General features: G+C 35.0%; 1 protein-coding gene across 3 annotated transcripts in view; it reads left to right on the top strand.

Moving 5' to 3' along the window:
* RNF217 (ring finger protein 217) overlaps positions 1 to 22141 on the top strand; it is a 128145-nt gene that overhangs the window by 79402 nt on the left and 26602 nt on the right. For 2 of the 3 annotated variants that reach the window (XM_082406191.1, XM_082406190.1), the window contains exons 2-3: positions 2288 to 2521; positions 14310 to 14474. In XM_082406191.1, coding sequence (XP_082262317.1) covers positions 2288 to 2521; positions 14310 to 14474 — 399 coding nt within the window. The remainder of the gene's footprint in view (positions 1 to 2287; positions 2522 to 14309; positions 14475 to 22141) is intronic. The other variant, XM_082406192.1, reaches the window with a different exon arrangement.

Raw genomic sequence — 22141 nt, 5'->3', positions numbered from 1 at the left:
TGGGAGAGTTTGTAGTGGGAAGATAAAGGAACGTGATCATATTGCTTCTGTCTGTTTAATAAAATATGAGATCATTGGGCTCAGTGTAGTGGGGTAGGGATTTTGGAGCTTTCAGAGAGAAGAGCAGGTATGGAATACGCAAAATGCAGAGTGTGTGAAGCATAAGGAAATTGTGTGTGCTATGGAAATAGAATAGACTTACAGGCAGATTTGAGAGACACTGCAGGAGAAGATAAGGCACTTGGTTGGACGTTGGATGGTAGGTGTCCCAGTGCGGTGTGGTAATGAACACCCACCGCGGGAAGAGTGACCAGATTACTCTCTCCCTTGAGCTGCCTTGGTTGGTTCTGGTCCCTATACCACATTCCATTTCTATACGACCTGACTCTCTGGGTGGTTGTGAAATTACTGCTTCCATTGTTATTATTTATATACTTAAAATAAATAAACTTAGAGGCAAGGGAGGCCAGGTTAAAACATTGACCCGGGAGTAAAACATTCCAGCTCTTACTCCCAAAAGTGTGCAGCTCTTCAATAAATGAGAGTCCCTTGAGATTATCCAAGGGACTCCTTCTATGTGGAATGAAAGGAAATTGTGTTTCACATGCTGCAAACTGAAGTCTCTTTTCATAGGCATCTGCTTCAGACTCCTAACATGGCTTCATGCTCTGCCCTCCTGCTCTGATCCCAGGTCATCTGGACAGCCTCTGCCTTCAGCTGTAACTGAAAATAATTCATTACAAAACATAATTTGGGTTATAATAACTCTGTAACATATAAAAATAAAATCTGATTGTAACTATAAGCAGACTCATCAAAAAAAGTAGAAAAAATTGCTTTGGGCTAATATTTGAAAGACCTCTCTGGACTATGTTTTGTACAATTGTAGCATAAGATGATAGAGCAACTTACATTTCAACAGGTCAGTACTAGTAAGATGGTTTACCCAAAGCCAGATTTTTTCATTTCATTATCAGCCTGGTTCATGTCCTTTACTAGCATTAAATATCTTGTTCCCAGGCATCCTTCAGCCTGTAGCTTCTTAACTGCCTTTCCTCAAGTCTGTGCCAGAGAAACAGCAAAGTTAAAAGAAAAGTTACTATGAATTTAGGGTTTTTGTTAATTGCTCACTGCAGAGATTTTCTTTCCCTGGATCATGTGGCTTTTCCTCATTCCTCCCTCCATTTTCATAGCGTGCTTTTCTCATTCAGGTCAATGTGTTTTGCCTTCTCAGAATGTCAGGTTCACCCAAGTGAAAAAGAAATGGTTTAGTGTTGTTTGCCTTTTGGAGCTTTCACTACCTCCCTCTGCTACCCTAAGATGAGCAAAAAGAGATTATGATGCCATGAATATAAAGAGTTCTTGCTCTACTTGTGGAAAACAATTCCAGGTCCTCCTTACTTCTAAGTAGCTTATTTTCTTCATCTTTTAAGATTTAATTGTGTCCACACTTTGTACTTGAATCTTACACTGTAATTTTTAATGCTAACCATTTCTAGAATCCCCTACCAAATAAATGTAACATTCCAGTATATTCCTTCTCCTCTCTCCTAATCTAACTCTGTAGTTCTTTGAAGAAATTCATTTTATAAATTACCTCAGTAGTAGCCAGATCTCATAGGGATCATTTTACAACATTATGATTGGTTTAATTTTCTTACTTGTTCCTATGATTCTGATGACATGGGAACAGTTATATGTTCTCTGCCTGGAAGAGTCAGGGAAAATAGCGGGTTTTTCTAGCAATGATTTTTAAACTACTAGATGTAGTATATATAAGTACTTTCAAAATCCTCTTTTTTCGTCTTTTTAACGTAGTTAAATGTGCCCTAAGTTTACTGCTGAGTAAGGTTGTAGTAAGGAAACTTTGTAGTAAGGTTGAAAAATCTGAAACACATTTTCATCCTAGCTGTTCCTTTAGTTGGCTCTTGTCTGAATGCTGTCTCATCCTGCAGTTTCCAGAGGATGGAATGAGAATTTGCTTCCTAGGTGAGCCTGTGGCTTAGGCCCATTTAAGTTCTCATATTTGATTATCATTATATTTAATGATAGAGAATGCTTAAAGATGCTATCAATCATTTTGGAAACATTATATAGTAATTAATTATTTGGTACTGCCTGATATAGGTACCAAAGTGATTATCATTTATTATGTTAGGAATCATGAAAAATGACAGATAATCCTTTACAGTAATCATGAAATAAGCAGTACTGTATGAAAAAAGAAAAAAGAAGAGAAGCTTAATAACTGGTGCCTTTTTTCTCTCCCATTTGCTCTTTCACACAGGTACAACTTGGCCAAGTGGAAATCAAATGCCCTATCACAGAATGTTTTGAATTCTTGGAAGAAACAACGGTTATCTATAACTTAACGCATGAAGACTCCATCAAATACAAGTACTTCTTGGAACTTGGCCGTATTGATTCCAGCACCAAGCCATGTCCTCAGTGCAAGCACTTTACAACCTTCAAGAAAAAAGGACATATTCCCACCCCTTCCAGATCAGAAAGCAAATACAAAGTAAGCATGTTCACCAGAGTTGTGGGTTAGATGGCACATGTTGGGAGCAGCCAAATTAGGCCAACTTGTGGTAGGCATTAAGTGGGCTTCCTTCCCTTATCGGAGTCCGAGGTGAGTATACAATGGCTATGATTCTGAAAATGTATGGTTTGGGGATGCTATGATTATCATCATTAGAGCACTATTGAGGATTTAATTAAACTTCTTTGGCTTTAACCTGTTTAAAATTCACTAATTTGAAGACTAATCTTTAAAGTAATTATCATTGCTATTACTAAATATTAAATAAATACTAAGACTTTTAAAAAATTTTAGTACAAACTTAAATTTTTCAGTGAACCCAACTTGAGTCTCCTCCAGTTCTGTCTATAATAAGTGAAAATAGTATAATATGCTATTTATTCATTTATTCAGCAAATACAAAATGCCAGTATATGCTAGACAGTGTGCTAAGTTTTGGGTTTACAGTGGCAAATGTGACACAGTCCTTGCTCATAAAAATGTCTAATGAAGGTGAGAGAGACATATGTTCTAAAATGACAGTTCAATATGAGTAGTCAAAAAACAAAAACGTGAAACCCAATACACTTGTACTTTGAGAACACTGACCGAGGAGGGGGGCTAGCCTGTCAGGAAAGGCTTCATGGAGAAGATGCAGTTCTCCAGGCAGATAAACAGTGGAGAGCATTTCAGAGCAAGGGATGAGTAAGCGTCAGGCCTGGAGGCTGAGGCAGGCGTGTTGGAAATGAGTGCTTGATAGAGCTAGGGAGAGAGAGTAGCGGGGAGGCAGCTGGTCAGGTATTTAAGAGCAGATCATGTTGAGTCTTTTACACTGTGCTCAGGCTTGAATTTAATTCTGTGGGCATTGCAGGAAGATCATTCTGGCAGCACATAGAGGATGTCAGAGGAGGGCAAGACTGAAGGCATGGAAACCATGACAACAACTGTGGGAGCAAATCCTTGATTCACAGCCCTAACTGTACATTAGAATCACCTGGCGAGCTTTTAGACACACCAGTGCCTGGTCTCCAGCCCACAACCCTCTCGCCCCAGAACAACTGTCTTGCAAATATTTGGACCTCACCAGGTGACTCTAATATGTAGCAGAATTGGGAACCTTTGCAGTAAATGAAGCAGAAATCAATACAAACTAGATGTTGATCATGAAGCAATTAAAATCGTTGGTAACAGGTGAGGGATGAAAAATCTCAAACTAAAGTGAAACTATTAAGCAGCTCTCAAGAAAAATAAAGCTACTGCAGAATTTGGGGATGATTATTGTTGTTACTCTTATTTACTCTTACAGAAAAGATGATCTATAACAGAAGAGGTAAATTATCCATCCTCCTGTTCTATATTCTACATAGTTCTACACAATTCCTGAAGCAATGATTTTTACTATTTAGTACAATGTTTATATAGCATTTTCATCATTAAACTCCAAGTTCTCACATTAGTATTAACTACCTGATTCACATGCCCATACCTGTCTGGATATTATGAGTAAAGGGAGCGCAGGCATGGATACTCCAGCAAAGCCACTGTGATATTCATGATTACAGTATAGCACCCTAAACTGAGACTAATATCATCATTCTTTGTGGCTAACCAATGGATATTTTTTAGGTTTGCTGTATTTTTTAAAATTCAGTTTTCCCAATAACAGAACCCACTTCCAAATTGGTATAGTTTGTCATAACTTTCAGAGCAGTGAATTCAAGTACTTGAATAAAATAAATTGAGTCAGAAGGCAGCAGAAATAGAAAATAAGTTTACTACTAATGTCTAACATGTCTGAGCAATTTAAACTCTCTTCATAATATTGCTTAGAGCCTAAATTGTGTTTTGTATCTATTAATAAAACCCTTGTAATGTATATTTCAATATTATTCTTTGTGAGTCGAGTTATAATGTCCTGATCCAAGATGTCATTCTTTGAGCATTTATTATGGTTTCTGCTGTCAATTCAGAAGCACTTAACATACAAGGTTAAAATTGCTTGAAAATATTATAGCTATTTTATAGCAGGAAATACCTTTGAGTATATCAGATATGAAATTTGAGATATAAAATATCATGTTTGGGTACTTCGTTTGAATAGGTTTTTGTAAATTTTTTGTACACTGCAGGTGGAAAAGGGATAAACAGAATATATCAACAAGCAGTAACAAGAACTTTTAGGTGCCAGTTTAACCTTCTAGGATAAACTCATCCCTCACTCAACATCTTCTGGCAAAAATTTAGTAAATAGAGCTTTTCATTATGTTCTGAACGCAATAAAACTCTTACTATATGAAAGAGTACAAGCATATTCCTGAATTGAGAAATTTACATTGAGACAACCTTGCCTTTGGTCAAATCCAGTCTTTCTCATTCATAACATTTGCCTTCTCGTCCCTGCAACTCATGAAGACAAAAAGTTTTACCACTCCATTTCTACAAGATTGATTTCAGTTTCCATTTAGAAATCTAATTTCTAACCTAAACAGTTCCTATAATTTATTAATGCAGCTCCAAATGAATGTTAATACAGAGAACAAGTTAGCATCGAGAAAATAAAAATATTGAAGTTATGGCTATAATGGTTCTCAGGTGATGCCTGGAGACAGACACATCAGCAGCACCTGAAGGTTTTCTCCATAGCAATTATCAGCTAAGATTTTATGCTGCATTCGTTTGGTTATTTGCTTAAAGTCTCTCCCACTGGTCTCTAGGAGACCAGGTCCAGACTTGCTTACTGCTGACAACCTGTGTCCAGCACTTTGGTAGAGTATTCTCTCAAAATATATGTCTTGAGGGAACTAATAAATGGGCCAATGCATAACAAATGTGGGTGGAATATGCTGAGAGCACAGGAGAAGAAAAGACAGGAGAGATTGGGAAGGCTTCAGTAAAGGGCAAACACATGAAACTAAGCCTTGAAATGTTGAATTTGCTAGGCTAGAAAAGGTGGGTCAGAGCACAGGCTTCAAACCAAATTTAAATTCTCAGCCTGCCATAGGCTAGCTCTGTAACTCTGAGTACAGTTTCTGCATCTTTTACTGGTGCTAGTAATAATACCTGTCATAAGAGTGTAATAAGGATTAAACAAGTTCACACATATAAAGTGCTTAGCACCATGTCTGATATATCCTAAGTGCTCAACACATGCTAGAAATTATTATGCTTATTATCACTCTCAGGCAAAGGCAGCAGAATGAACAACGCTGGGTTATTAGGGAAGGGACTAAGGAGTCAAAAAGAATAGAGGTGGAATAAAAGATTGGGTGACTGATGGATGGTCAGAGTAAAGAGGGGATGAAATAGACTATGTCTTGAGGAAGAGGAGCAGGTTTGAGGAGTAGAAAACTAATTCATTTGAAATGTGGGATAAAGTTAAGTTTGAAGACCCTTTGGGGCATCAAAGAGATATCCAAGAAGCATGGATCTAACGCTAGGAGTGGATGGAAAGCATTAATATTTGAGGAGGGGAGGAGGTCCCTGAATTCACAGAAATTAAAAATATATGTTTTGGGACGTGGGAAAAGTTACAGTTTCTCATGGGAGAGAGGAGAGGATTGCAGATACTAAATGTACTTATATTACTCCTAGGAGTTTTACTGAGGTAGGGGCAGTTCTGGGTTTCCTTCTTATTTCCAAGTGTAGACCAAGAAACGATCCCCCTTTTCATATTGATTTGGAGTAAGTTGAAGGGCATGCATAAATCAACACAGGGAACATGTTGGAGATAATCCTCTTTATGGTTTCCTTGAGGCAAAACTAATAATAATCCCCACTCTTCTCCCACAAATATTGAGCAGAACCTTGATAATTCACAAAACAGGGCTTTGACTCATCATAAGGTGAAAAAAGCCAATAATATGTCCTGAGGAAACTCCCTCTATGTTCTTACCTTGTATCTTACGCATTACTTTTTCTCTCTTGTAATCATAAATTTTCTGGGTTGAAATCACAGTTTATATTATAAAACTGCACAAATACATTATTTCCTCATGTGGAAAAGAACTTTTCTAAGGTCTTTAAGAATACAATCAAGTCGATGGGTTTGTTGTTCCTAATTGGTATACTTTAAAATATGCTTAAGTGAAAGGCTGGAATTCTAGTAATACCCTGTTTACCCTCTTCCTTTGTCAGTTTTTCAAACCTCGATGACCTGTCCTAAACTCCAGAAAGATACCTCTTTGGACTGCTTCTCCCGACTCCCTTACCATCTCAATCTCTATTTGGGTTCAACCAAGGGTTAGCATTGGCAGGAAATGGGAGGATGGAAAGGAGAATAGTTGATGCATTACTTCCTTACTCCCTTCCTAATTCAGTGCAAAGCTCTGGCAGTAGCTATGTCCCTCCATGACTGTGGCTTCCCCCTAGGTAGTCCCTCCCCCATGTTTCTAATTCTCACTAGGCTCCAGAAAATTCTTTCTTCCCTTGTCTCTTTGGCCCTAGGGGTGGCAATGGTTTCCCATTATTTCTGCTTCTGGGGGCCTGCCTGTCCTTTGTTTATTCAAATCCCATCTGTACCTCTTCAGTTGTACTTCCAATGAACAATTTTCATTTATATAGAAATAGATAAAAAATAAATGAATAAAATGTGCTTAAGCTTCCTTCTTGTAAACATGATTTGAGAAATTTTTTCCATCTATAGAAACGTTTAAAGCTTTCACATGAAAGTGTAGTTAGCATGCTGCTCTGCTCTTCAGTTTTCCCTCGACACCATCACTTTAAGTTGACAGTGTTTACAAATCGGGAGTCAGATTGTGCATCAGCCTGGCAAGATCAGTTTAGCTTACGACACACACTGAATTCTTTTGGCAGTAATGCATCATTGATGTCAGGAGCCGATAGAAAACAAGTGTAGTTTCTTAAGTGATTGTTGCTAGCATAGATTTGTGAGGGAGATAAAGATAAAAGTCCTCTAGCCCAGTTTAAAGAAGCCATCTTGGGGGGAGGGATAAATTAGGAGGTTGGGATTAACATACACACACTACTGTATATACAGTAGATAATCAACAAGGACCTACCATATAGCACAGGGAGCTCTACTCAATATTCTGTAATAACCTAAGTGCGAAAAGAATCTGAAAAAGAATAGATATATGTATATGTATAACTAAATCACTTTGCTGTACACCTGAAACTAACACAACATTGTAAATCAACTATACTCCAATATAAAATAAAAATTAAAAAAAAAATAAAGAAACCATCTTAAACAAAGGGTGTGTTATATATGTTTCCACTAAAAAAATGTATAGCGCTCAGCTATGATGCAAGCCTACTAAATTTTATTAGGATGCATTTCTCCCTCTAGTTACTAATGAGATGCTTTGCTAAAGTTGTTCTTTGTTTCCTGTCTTGATGCATAAGTTAGCCGTAGTATTTTATAGAGTCTTTACTTGTACTTGGAACTTCTAACAACAAAAGCCAAATATTGGAATTCATTTGAAATTTTAGCCTTCATCTGACCTTAAAAAAGAAAAAACTACAATAATTGTAATAATAGAGGCTCATGGCTACCATAAATTGACCAGCCATGGGATGGAGAACTGTTTGTTTTTTTCACTTCATCACATCATCCCTTGTATCTTCAGCACAAGAGACAAGTGAAGAATCATTTCTCTTTGACGACCTGCTGAATAGTGGGTAAAAGTAAGTCAAGCCTTGTGCCCATTATAAAATGATCTGGAAGATGTTAGGACTGTGCATTTCTCACCTACTTTACTCTATATTTCTACTTTTCCATATTTGCCATCTCAGAACTGTAAGGGAACCCCATGCATTAGTCTAAATGCCTACCAAGTGGCCATTCAGACACTGAACACTTCCATTGTTAGGGAACTTGCTACTTATAGAATCATTCCCTTCCATTTTGAAAGATTCATTGTTACCTTCAGGCTTAGATCTCTTTCTCCTGGTTCACCTATTGGCTACAGAGAATACTCCCATTTTCTCATGCACACTCTGTACTTAGCCCTCTTGCTTCTTTCCGTGGGTATCTCTGTGAGATGTTAGCCTTTTGTGTTGTGTTCAGAATAGGGTGTCCTTTTGAAAACAGGATGATGCCATCCTGCTCTGGCTAGTGAATTTGGGTTATACAAATCAGCAGAATCTTCCAGTACACTTTATATTCATCTATGAAGAGGTGGAAGAGATAGACTCAGATATTCCTCTGGGTCTTGCTCTCTAGGTTTAGAGGAAGAGTCTATAAATGCTTAAAGATGATTCCTGGCAATACAAGCAAGATGGATTTGTATGGAACAGTGATTCTCAAATTAGAGAGGAAGGACTCTTTTCAAAGAACAAAACCCCCATTCCCAAGTTCCGATATACTGCCCTAGAAAAGCATGCCTCTCCGTTGAAAATAAAAGCTAGTATTGAAGTGAATGTATTGTGCAATAAATTGTGTGTTGCACATGTAAAAGGAGCCTGGAAACCATAAGAGGGATGTCGGTAAGGTTATTTATATGAATAAACACTCTATCTCCATTTAGGTTATCTTGTCATGAGTTACTGTGCATTCTTGTCCTTATTTGGTCCCCAACCTTTAGGAAAGTTTCCCTTTCATTTTCCAGTTTAGTTTAAGCTATGCTGTGAGAAATTAAGGGAAGGCTCACTTGACCACGTTTGGAGTATGTTCAGGGAGCAGTGTCTCATGAAGCCCATGTGTTATTGGCACTACATTCAGGGAGAGGTTCCCAAGTCGGAGGTAAAATCTTAGGGAATAAAATCAAGGCAAGAAGTCAAGTCATCTTTCCCACCTGGGGAACCTTCCCCCACTGCCACTCTTGCTCTAGGATTTGATCTTATAAGGGAGCAGATCGTGCTTCCTTGGAAGTATTTGAAGTCACGCATAAGAGACTTCTTTTCTCCTCTCTGTAATACCCAGCACTTCCTCACAATCTTCTTCTCTTCAAGAAAACCTCCTTAAGTTGTTACAAAACTTTTTATAACTACAAGGTGTCGTGATTATTTACATATATATTGATCAGTTTCTTTAGGACATACTAGTCAGACAGCCATAAGTTCTATATGGTTCATATAAGAAGTTTCTGGACCACAGTGTATTTTGAAAGACACATCAGGAGTATAGGAACCTTAATGTAAGACTAATTGGACCCTGTTTTTGGGCACGTCTACAAGGCTCAGGGTTGACCCAGCTGAAGTGACACCTCTGTTTGGGCCCCACTGGAGCACTTACTATTTCCCCAATGCACCATGTGTTCTCAGGCCTCGATGGTGGCTCAGGCTGGACTCTGCCTGAAGTGTTATCCCGTCACTTGTCCCAGTGACATCCCACTTATCTTCCAAGGCCATATTCTCTCTGACTTCTACTCTTTAGCCTTCCCTGAGGCACATTTCTCACGGCACCCCCTTGTCCATGCGTCTACTCTAGCAGTTGTTACATGGTTTTATAGCTCTTGGGGTTTATTATATCTGTCTGCCTTCAGTAATTTTTTTGAGGACTGAAGTATTTTCATTCTTTTTGATGTGCCTAAAATCAGTACACTCAGTATCTGTTACTTGAAGGTGCTCAATAAATATCTGTTGAATGGGCAAATGAATTGATGAATGTTTCATTCTTGAGTATTTGTCTTAATCTGAATTTCTAATAAAGCAGATTCTTCTTGGAAAATCGAGTTAATTCATATTGGCAATGCTACATTTATACATGGATGTTGTCTAATATTTTGAGTTTGATAAGTAATGATTTTGTGATTTATTTGAAATAATTATGTATATAGGAGTGTATAGTATTTAGGCAAGAAAAGACTTATTTCAGGTGCTCTTTGGTTTTGAATTCTGTTTTTGTTTTGTGGGTTATTTCTTTTTTGGCATGATGAACTGTCAAGAGAATATACCATTTGCTTTGGGCAAGTGGGTTGGTTTAATTTGTCATCTGAGTGTCACTGTAGCCCAGAATTCTAGAAAAACTAAGGGAATTCAAAAGTAAAAAAAATGTAATATAAGGTTCTTTTATCGTTCATGGATTATAGAACAAGTTAATCAAGATTCCTAACTCTGATAACTTTATTTTTGAAACACTTGTAGCCTTTCCTCTTGTAGAAGAGTTTGCACATTAATCATGATGTTCAGTAAAATGTTATGTGGATAAAATATTTAGTAAACATCATTTGGTAATCTAAGAAGCAATGATACCATTTCAGCCACTGGTCATAAATTAGACATGTTGGGTTTTCTTGGAATTCATGTAATGTTAGCCAATATGCAGTACTTGCTCTGTGCAAAATAATTCATTTTACAAAGAACTTACTGAGTGCCTACCATGTGCCACAAGTTCTGTGTTACTTGACTCAGGAAACACAGAGTGAATGAGAAGCAGCCTTTGCCCTCAGTGAACCTGTAGGCTGTTAGGGAGATTAGACAGCTACATGTAATGTAGCTGTAATGTAAGTTCTGCAAGATGCTGAATCTGGTTGGGAGAAATAGGGAAGACATCTTGGAGCAAGTAGCATTTCATCTGGTTAAGATTTCAGTAGACAGATTGTGTTCATTGGACCTTCTCCAATTACAAGAAGCAGAGCTTTGCTGTCTTTCAAGCCCCCTCACTTAACGCGTTTTACTCTAAGGTTGCACTGGAAGTAGTAGGAAGGGCAAGGAAGCAGTCTTAGCTGCCACCCAGGCGGGCCTCGTGGAGAACCAGACACTAGCTCTGAGGGCATGAGAGCCCCTCTGTTGTGTTACTAGAAGTGAAAATGACTGCTGTTCCCTTCTCCAGTGATCTGCACTGTGTTCACTTAGCTTTTCTCTGTCTTTGCCTCTGCAGCCAAGGTAGAGTGGATGTGTGTCCCTTTTTCATTCCTCAAGAGAGAAAATCTGTCTTGGCTAATCACTGTTCAACAAGGAACATGCTCTGCCCAAAGCTCCTGCCAGCCACCTCGTAGGCTTCTTGCCCACAAGTAGATCCCTGCTTTTAGCCTGGGGACTCATCCCTGGTGTAATCAGTTGTGGCCAGTGCTATGGGGTCACATACTTTAACGTGGGGACGCAAATGCAGGCTGTGGCTCAGTAGGTCGGGGGTGTGACATGAATTCTTTGTCTCCAACGAGCTCCCAGGTGTGGGTGAAGCTGCCGCTCCCCCAGCTGCCCTTTGAGTAGCCAGGGTACAGTGTGGTGACCTCCGTGTGAACATAATGACTCAGGAGGCAGGCACTCTGTGCGGGAGGGCTGTGGCTGTGAGATGGCATTTCGTGTGGCGGAAGATGTAGTGTTCGTGTCTACAGTTTTGAATATGGTTACGGTTGGAATAAATAAGGCATCTTCAAACCAAAAAGTCAGTATTTAAACAATTCAGGTGCAGTCTTTGAATAACAAGGTGGTTGGGATTGGTGATTAGCCCTTGTATTATTTTAATCCAAAGCAAGGCAGTAGTTATTTTAATGTTTTCAGTGAGACAGTAAGCAGGCCAGTCTGAATTTAACTTATTTATCTTCACTTGAGAGCTTGCCGCAAAACTCCTTTCATAGTTTGCAACCAAGTCTTTGTTGTCTGTGAGGATTGGCAGTGAAACTTAGTTGTTTATTATGTGAAGTTGGAAGCCAGAGTCCCTGGGAAGGACACCGAGTATTAGATTCCTTATCATTCTTAGGAGAACCTACATTTCTAATTGTCTTCATTAGAGATCCATAGATATGATAGTTCAGCACTTGGTCACAGAGATCCTTGAACCATTATAATGTCTGACATCCTTTGAGTTAATCCCAGTTTCAAAGCACCCATCACAGTCATTCTTCTACTATTCATTTCATAAGTATAATCTAAGACTGACTGATTAAAAACCAAAGAGGTTTGTTTTTTTTTAATTCAACAATGCTAGAGTTCAGTAATTTAGAATTATGTATAATGTCTGATAGAAGAGAGCTGAATTAAATATTCCAGCCCTTCTGATGTAGTGGCAGAAGCAGGAGGAAAAGTGAGTCTTTTCGACTTCCCCATTTCATTCATTACATTCAAAAATTACATTCACATAGGCCCCCATGTGATATTCACATGTATTCTTCATTGTTTTAAGTGATCTTTTTACATTGTTTTATTATCTGGAGTTTACCCACTTCGACTCATTCTTCTTATTCTTCTTACTTTAAAAATAACTTATTTTAACTTTAATGATCAGAAAAGGCAAAAATGGTTATTTTAAATGACTAAATAGTATCATCCTTTTATTAGGGGTCTCCTAATTTATGAGAGTAAAATCTTGAAAGGGATTTTCAAAATTCACCTTATGTTGATAGTCATATAGAATTCTGATTTACTGAATAGATTAACCACATGACGTTCTTTGAGTTTTACACTTTGGTTTTCAGTCATCAAAGCAAGAATGCTGTTTAGTATGAGGAATTGTTTTGGCACGAATGCTGGCCTTGAAGTCAGACAACTTTACTTGCTATGTTTCTTTGGGCAGGTTATTTAATCTCTGTGGGCATTAGTTTCCTCATCTGTAAACTTATGATGTTCATATCGACTTTACAGCATTATTTTGTTGATAAAAATAAATTATGCATGTAATGCAGCAGTATAAACATTACCATATAACAGCACTTTAATAAATAAATAAACATGAAGATTTTTAGAATTTTATGACAAAATACTATTTTGTTTTGATATAAAGTAAAAGAGAATGTTTTTTTGTTACTCATATTTGCATAGGAATAACATTATCTATTCTTGACATAGATGAATACTGCCATGCTTTGAGGTATAAACAAAAGAGCTGATTGTAATTGCCACTCAGTTAATCTATAGATTGGAGCCACCATTGTCAAAAAAGTGGTTTTCCAAAAAAGAAAGTAGTGATATTGTATACAGTTTACCAAAAGAAATTCTAACTAATCTTCAAAGTGTAGTCAATAAATTCAATCATGCTCAGTGAAGTAATTTGCAGGAGCACAGAGAATAGTCAGTTGTTGTTTACAGTGAGACATTTTATTATTTCACTTTAATCAAACAGAACTGGGAAAGTCAAGTTATGCTCATATGTTTTTAGAGAGTGAGGACCAGAAATATGGTGAGAGAATGGGATGCTGCACTGTTATTCAAAATACAGGAAGTCAGATAAAGTGTCTTTTATGTCAAGTGGAAGACAGATATTTTCAAAACATACACATGCATTTTCACATACACCTCCACATAGTGAACATACAAAGACATCTTCTGATGGTTTCCTAGGTACAGGCCACAGGACCACCAACATATATATTTCTAATAAGATCCTTTATATTATTTTTATAATTAACCTCCCTTAGATTAATAGCAAACCATGGATATCCATTATCATAGCAAATGCTGGTATAGTAGTTTATTTGCCAGTGCATTTTTCATTTGATGACGCATCTGTGGAGCTTTGATTTTATAAAAGTGAATGAAGCCATTGCTAAGAAGAGCAATGGAAATGCCTGGAAAATTGGTTCAAGGGAGAGGCGAGTTCAAGGGCAGAAGCCTGAGTGTGGATCTGGGGCATTGTGAGCCTTCAGATTTTACTCTGTGCTTCAATCTAGGGGGTTTTCTTAAGGCCAAATTGATTTCCAGAATATCCAAAGGGTTTAATTCTAGTGTGGTCTACAAACAGTCAAATCACCCATGCCAAAGCAATTCTTTCCTCCTTTAATAATAGAACAGTCATATCTTATTCTAGTTTCAGTTTTGTATAGGGGGAGGTATTTTAAATTTGGACCAATTATAGCCTTTTAGCTAATTTCCCTAAGCATCACCATTCTTATCTTTTTAGACAATTTAATATATCTACTAGTACTTAATATTACTTTTCCTTATGCAGATCCAGTGCCCCACTTGCCAATTCGTCTGGTGTTTTAAGTGCCACTCTCCTTGGCATGAAGGTGTTAACTGCAAGGAGTACAAAAAAGGAGACAAATTATTGCGTCACTGGGCCAGCGAAATTGAGCATGGGCAGAGGAATGCCCAGAAGTGTCCAAAGTGCAAGGTGAGACAACCTTTAGGAGGAAAGGAAAGAAACATGTGCATCTGGGTATCACTGAACAATACTATTTACAATATTGAAGTGAATTCTATGTATAACTTTCTTAATGCAGACGTGGAGAAAAAGAATATTTGCTGTTTCATTTTAGAAGAGTAATTATATTACATAACTAAAATGAAGATTTTTATATATAAACAATGTATATTCTTATTCACATTACATTTCAAAATTTAAGGAGGCTACATATAAATATGGATCTTAAACTTCAGAATTCTAATTTTCCATTTAAAAATGGAGATGTGTGTACAGGAAAAAGCTCATATGAAAATGATATAAAGTATTATTTCTAGTTTGCCAACATGTACTATAATCACTTCTCAATTAGGTAGGCTCTGAATCCTTGTAATCCTTTGGTTTTTTTCCCCTCTGCCATTGCTTATCACTTTAGGATTACATTAAACTGGTCATTTCCCTTTTTGTAAATCTGGTGAGGTAGAAGCTAAGAGCTAAAATCAGGACTTTATGAATCCCATTTTTCAATTTTCTCTTGATGATCATGCAAGTAATCAAGAGTTAGCAGGCATTTGAGCAGAGACCTAGATGTTGAAAGTCAACTATGCAGACAGCCAGGGAACGATCTCCTACAGACAAATCAGCACGTAAATCCAGCCAGAAAACTTTGGATTTGACTCTTACAGGATAGGGATCTGTTGAAGTTTGAAGTTTGTTTGTTTTTTTTTTAAAGCTCACTTTAGAAAATTATGTGTATGTATATGCATATGTACACTCCACCATGTGTGGTTTCCATTTTTTGCCAAATTTATTTTTGATAATCATGTCTAAATCGGGCCTAATTTTCTTTCAAGAATAATTTTGCAATTCCTTCCAGGAGACTTAGCACCAAGACAAATGAAATTTGAATTATCAGGAAAATTTTTAAAATTAATCATGTGAATGCAGCTTGAAGTAGTAAAAGTATATTCTGAAGCCTATAAATGAGAATAAATATAATGCACAGATTCACTACACCAAATTCACATACTAGTTTATATGTATAGTAAGTAAAGCATTGCCTGAAATAACATGTTATGTTCTTAGCAATTGGAAGAAATTTTTGAAATAGTTTGGATGGCCTGGCTCTCTTAAAAGTGATGTCTACAAATGTTTGAGTTAAAGCTTTCTTTGTTTTCCCTGTAGAAGGCAAATTCATCTACAATTATCCCTTTGATTTTTTTTTTTTAACATCTTTATTGGAGTATAATTGCTTGACAATGGTGTGTTAGTAAGGCTGCTTCAGATCACTGCATCAATTGCTCAGTAGATTTTTATTTTTTACCCATTGAAGAACAACGGGAAGATGAGGCCTTTCCCCCTTTCTGTTGCCTTTCCAATTTATTCAGAGGTACTGCTCAGTTTCAAACTAAATAAAGGCCAGTAGGAATTCAGGAGCGCTGTTTAAGTCATTCTGCTTGACACTTTGTTCATACCTATACTTTATATCTGTCTGGAAAGCTGTGAAACAATTACCAGTTGGCCTGGCTCTAAGAATGAGCGCTAAATGAGGACTACTGCAGCATTATATGTTAGGGATTTTCTGAATGAGTTGAGGTAATACATAAAAACATACATTTGTTACTGTAATCCCTCAATCTAACATTAAATGGACTCTTAATGTATTGAAAGAAAAAGCACCCAGCTGTAAGGAATTTACTGAATGCACTAACAGCTCCCACAGTTTTTACAAATATAGATAAACAGCTAAGAGGACGCATACATGCTGGTTCTCTTTTGAAATAATAGCTAAAAGGTTGGGGTTTGAAAATGAACTACCTTTAAAATAGCTGAAGGGAAAGGAGCCAAAGAACCCTGGAATGAGTTTACATGACTACCTTGTAGTGGAGAATCTACTTGCTGGTGAGATCCAGGTTCCATAAAATTTATGTCAGTTTAAGTCGTATTTTATGACTCGTTTTGAATACAGATGGTTTCAGGGCTTTTATAAGCATATGACTTTAAGGTTTTGCATTTTCTTAATTGTGATTTTTTGTCATTGTTGTTGGACCATAAAATTATATTTTTGCCCATGAAGCCTCTCTAATACTAGAAATCCACAAGGAGATATTATTCAGTGTATTAATATTTTATATTCCAAGGCTTTATTTTTATAAATAATCTTTTAAAATTTATAAATATGAAAAAGGAAGATGCTAGGAGTTTATGAAAAAAATTTCACACAGTGCTTCCAGGTGAACAAAACAATTATCATATATTTTCATATGAATATGTTTTCAATAATGATCAAATGTGTTTAAAATTTTGTTGTGACCAAAGTATATTTATGTACCCTGCACAGGTATATTTGCTTAGATTGATTCATAATTTTAATAATTATTTTGATTTTTAAATGATTGTTTTGTTCATAAAGGTCATATAACATATGATAGAAATTTGGAAAAGAGAAGGAAAGAATTCACCAGAGTCCTGCCACTCCAGTATACTCACTGTTAACATATTAGTGTCTCTTCGGTCTCTCCCCTATTTAAGTAACTTTAAAAAAAAAAAGAATCGTAGTATGGGGATAATTTGACATGCTTTGTTTTTCCATTTAACATGTCAAACCTTTCTTATGTTACTAAATAGTTTTCATAACATTTATTAACTAAGTAATATTTGCTTAAATATCCTTCTGCTATTAGTTACCAAACCTGGCTTTGTTTGGGTTTGGGGTTTTTTAAAAAATATCTATATATTATAAATAATGTATTGATATTCATCTTGAATATGTATTTTCCCATATTTTGGACCTTTAAAAGCATATAGTCCTGAAGACAGAATTACTAGGTTAAAGGATATCAGTGTTTTCAGTATTTGGTACATAGTGCCAATTTGCTTTCGAAAAAGACTGAAACAATTTATAATTCCACCAGAAAAATCTGAGAACCTATTTCTGTATGATCATTTCTTATTAGCATTTCAAGTATTTTTAAATGCATATTTAATACTTTAAAAATATTTTGTTCTTGTATTTTGAATTGTCTTGTTTGCTTTTAGATTGAGTACAAATTCACGTATTTTTGAGTTTGAAATGCCCCTTTTTGAATTATCTGTTCATATCCTTTGCCCACTTGTTTGGGTCAATTTGGGGATATTTTTTATTATCAGATTATATGAGCTATCTATTTTCTATTTGAAAATATTAATTCCTTTTCTGACATATTTTCTCCTATCTTTTATTACTTTCTTTTATATCAGTGATAATTTTTTTTTAAACTTAATTGGTTTATGTGTGTGCATTTTTTTAATTTTTAAAAATTTGTGTTTGACCAAATATATCATTCTTTTTATTTTTGGAAAGAAAGAACACACACACATAAACACACACATATATGATATGTGCATATATTTATATTTATATATCTTTTATAAATATTTTACTCCTAAGCCTAAAAAGTTATCTATCATCCAGAAGCTTGATAAATGGTCTATTTTCTTTCTTTCTTTTTAGTATATAATTTCTAAATATTTTAACTCTTTGATCTACCCATTACTTATTTTGATGTTTATTATGCATTGGATATATACACTAATTTTTTCCAAATTAATAGCGTCTAATCTAAATGTGTCCCCCTACCCATTGATTTGTAATTTTTCTCTAAACATATGTTAAATTAATATATATAAGAGCTCTTTTCTGAGCTCCCTAATCTTGTAGCTGCTAATTTTTTTTAAAAATTCTGTGCTTGTACTGGTGAGTGTTAAATGATTATGCTTTTGTAAAATTTTCCCATCCATACAAGGTTTGATAATCAATTCATTATTTCAATTAGTATTCTAAATAAACCAACTTTTCTTTCATTAGCTTATAATTATTATTTATCCTGTAATAAGTTTTTATCTTTATCTCAAGTGGAAAGATCAGTTTAATATATGGTATAGTATTATGAAGAGATTTGACTTATGATGAGAAATCAAAATTATTATTTACAATTGAATTTTGGCAGATAATCAGAATGAGTATTAAAACATTTTTTTCTCCCATATACAATCAAGATACTTATTAATAAGTGTGGGTTTTTTTAATACTAGGGTAAAAATATACAAGCATTTATGGAAGTCATTTATTTATAGGACATTTTTATGAAAAATTAATAGTAGCATAGTAAGATCAACTTTCCTTAGCCATTTTTTTTGAGTCTCATTGCTTCCTTAATTCATAGTATTTTTCAGTCACTTGTGAGACACCAATTTTTATCTTAAAAATGTGTCTTCTATTTTGTATAAATTCTTAACCTACCAGAAATATATGCTAATTTAAAAATGTCTCTCTGGAAAATAGTTACCACAAGACTAAATCTAGTTCATGATAACTTTAAATTTAAATTAAATTTAAAGCAAATAGCAGATTTAAATTTTGTTGTAGGTATTAGAATATTTGTTCAGTTTTATGCAAAAATTCATTTGAGACTTGTGTCTTATAGCACAGATTAGATACTAAACTCTGAGTTAATAAGAAAAAAAACTGTTAAGTCAAAGAAAATGAAAAGTGAGATGCACACCTAAAAATTAACAAACATGAGATTATACAATACAAAACAAATAAGTAAGCAGTTGTAAGCAACTTCACTTGTATACTTTAGATTTAAATTGTTCATGAAAATTTTTGGAAACAGTATTAGGTGCAAATTTTTTTTTAATATATATTATCATTTGAAAGCCTGAAATACTTAAACTATTCCAAAGTATACACTGATAGTTCTTTAAATGGTAGAGTAATACCCCACTAACTAAATTAAAAGCAAAAAACAAAGAAATTATTTTATCATTTCCTTTTTTCCAGAAAATGGCAACCACCTATAATTTTATTGTTCAACACATACTTTATAAAAAGTCTTTTTTCTTTTTGGCAGCACTGGGCAGCTTGCAGGATCTCATTTCCCCAATCAGGGATTGAACCTTGGCCACAGCAGTGAAAGCCCAGAATCCTAACCACTAGGCCACCAGGAAAAGTCTTTTTATTATTTATTTTAGTTTATTAATAAATGTGTGTTAGGTCATAGCAAACCCCAGCTGGATGATTCTAAAGGCCTGAACAATTTTAGATTTTAGAAGAATTAGAAATCTCTAATATTATTGTTTAATTGTTTAATATTATAATATTATAATAAGCATCATTAAAGATAAAAACAATCATGAACCTTCAAGAATGTGAATGAGAACTCTGTAAGAATGGTTAATGATCCAATCTTCTGATTGTTCCTCAAAAGTTTTAATACTAGTCAATTAGTGTTAATTAACCAGGTTTTATCTTTTAGCTATATCATGTTTTTCTATTTAAAATGTTTTTTAAAATGGGGTTTTAACATTCAAAACTCGACAAAGGCCAGATTTCTGCCCTCTGAGTATATTTTTTTAACATACGTACTTTCAAAAGAGAGCTGGACACACCTTCAGGCCCTTTTACCCAATAATTTGAGGCAAGCCAGTTTAAAGCCAGCAGGAAGTTAAAGTTAAGAAACAATTTTATAAAAAAGGCAGTATATAAAGAAAGTTTTATCTCTTCAAAAATATTTCTGAAAGAAATATTGTAATATGTTAACATTATTAAAAATCGGTGGTAAATCCATGCATGTCTGTTACACTATCATCTTTAAATTTTAAATGTTGGAAATAGTTCATGAGTAAAAATAAATAAAACCTAACAAGAGAACAGAAGGACTCTAACATCACAGCTTTCTGGAGCTGCTTACACATCTCTATTTGCCTATGCAACCGCTAAGGATTTGGCTAGTACATTTTCTTTTTCCTTCCTCAGGTAAAAGTTAAATGTTTCTAAGAATACTGGGCTTACTAAAGCAAAGTTGGGGTTAATATTTCTCAAAATGGTTAGCTTTTTATAATTTGGAAAATTAAAGGGGAATTCCTCAAACATCCCTACCCCAAATTACCTTCTTCCTTAATGTCAGATAAGAGAAATACTTATGTAAACATTTATATAATGTGGTACAAATACAGTCATAGCCAACTGGATGACATGCAGCTGACCACTTTAATTTTTCTCTTATATAAATAATAACATATCTCTAGTTAGGACATTTTACAAAACATTGAATAGGGATAATTAATTAGGAAGTTATACATTTTCATAGGCTAATATATAAGTAATGTGATTTATGAATTAAGGGTAATTAAGTCATTTATTTTATTCCAAGGTCAACATATATCCTATTTTTAGGAGGCAGGACAGTCACTTTTTTTTTTTTTTTTAAAGAAATGCCAAGATATCAACAGGGAGTGCTGAGTTCTAATATGCCAGCTTTATTTTATTCATAAAAATGCCTTTGTACAACGCTCTGTCTTTCTTTGTAGTGTTAGCACAGTAATAATAATGGCAATACTATCTACATGTATTGATATTTACTACATATTACTCTCCATTGCAGTTTTACACTCATATTATCTCATCAAATCCTCAGATGTGATACTAAGATGCTAAGTTCCAATGTGCCATCCAAATCTTAATTATTAAATGCCTTTTGATAAAACTTTAAGGTGTTTCACAGTAATAATAAAATGATAGGTTCAATAGTATGTGAGTTACATTTGTTGTCTCATTTAAATCTCAAAAAGTTGTAAGAAAGGGGTAATTACCACCACTTCAAGGTATAGAAACAGTTTCAGAGAGGTTAAGTAACTGAACCAAGAGGCAGGCAGGGGAAAGTACATTATATTCATCCATAATTTACTGAGAATTTGGAATTAAAGGAATTTGCTTGTCAAGATATTTCCTTTCAGATATTGTATTCTCTTAAATCCTGTAATAGGATGCTTTTGGCAAAAATGTACTGATTCAGAGAAAAGATTAATTTGCTTCTGTTCACATCAAATTAGCACAAACCCTGTCTGTGGGCTCTTATATCTGAGCTATAGCTACATAGCCTATGGTTGCTGAGGAAAGAACTTAGGGTATTAATGTTGGATTTTATAGAGAATCCTGCAATTCTCTAGCACTTCACACATTGCTGTAAAAGTATGTTCAGCAGCTGGTGACTGCTTTTAAATAGTGCCCGTTGTAGAAAATAAAACAGCTTCTCCTTGACCACTAATTACCCACTTTAACTCTCCAGATTGCTTGAAATCACTAAATTTGAAGCAGTGGTTATCACTGCTACTGTTTTCTTGAAGTGCCAAAGCCTAGACCTTAGTTGTGAGAAGAGCCTGATTGTTTGGTGACAAATATTTTCTAGGATATAAACTGTATTTCATCCAATGCCCTATTTTTATGACTAATAACTTCAATATTTGTTTACTGTCTGAGATTAAATGCATAATGTGAGTACATGTAACATTTCATTAAAAATCAATATATTGTCCTCGTAATATAGAATAAAAATAAGTGAAAATATAATGAAATAATATGTATTTCAACATGTAAATGCTCAGGTACCATGACATTAAAAGACAAAAAGTAGCAGTCAGATTTTTGAACCCATTTAAAATGCATAAATTTGGATTTAAGAAACCATGAAGTAAAGCTTAAATATTATCAATAGCTATCCTTTTTATTTGACATTTTAAAATGAGGACAAAATTAGTGTATATGTATATATATATGTATATATATATATATATATATGTATGCTTATATATGTATGCATATGTACATATGAATG

Source organism: Balaenoptera borealis (assembly GCF_965194805.1).
Source record: "Balaenoptera borealis genome assembly, chromosome: 9".
NCBI classification, from domain to species: Eukaryota; Metazoa; Chordata; class Mammalia; order Artiodactyla; family Balaenopteridae; genus Balaenoptera; species Balaenoptera borealis.
Note: the sequence above shows the minus strand (reverse complement) of the source record. Positions and strands in the feature narration are given on the sequence as shown.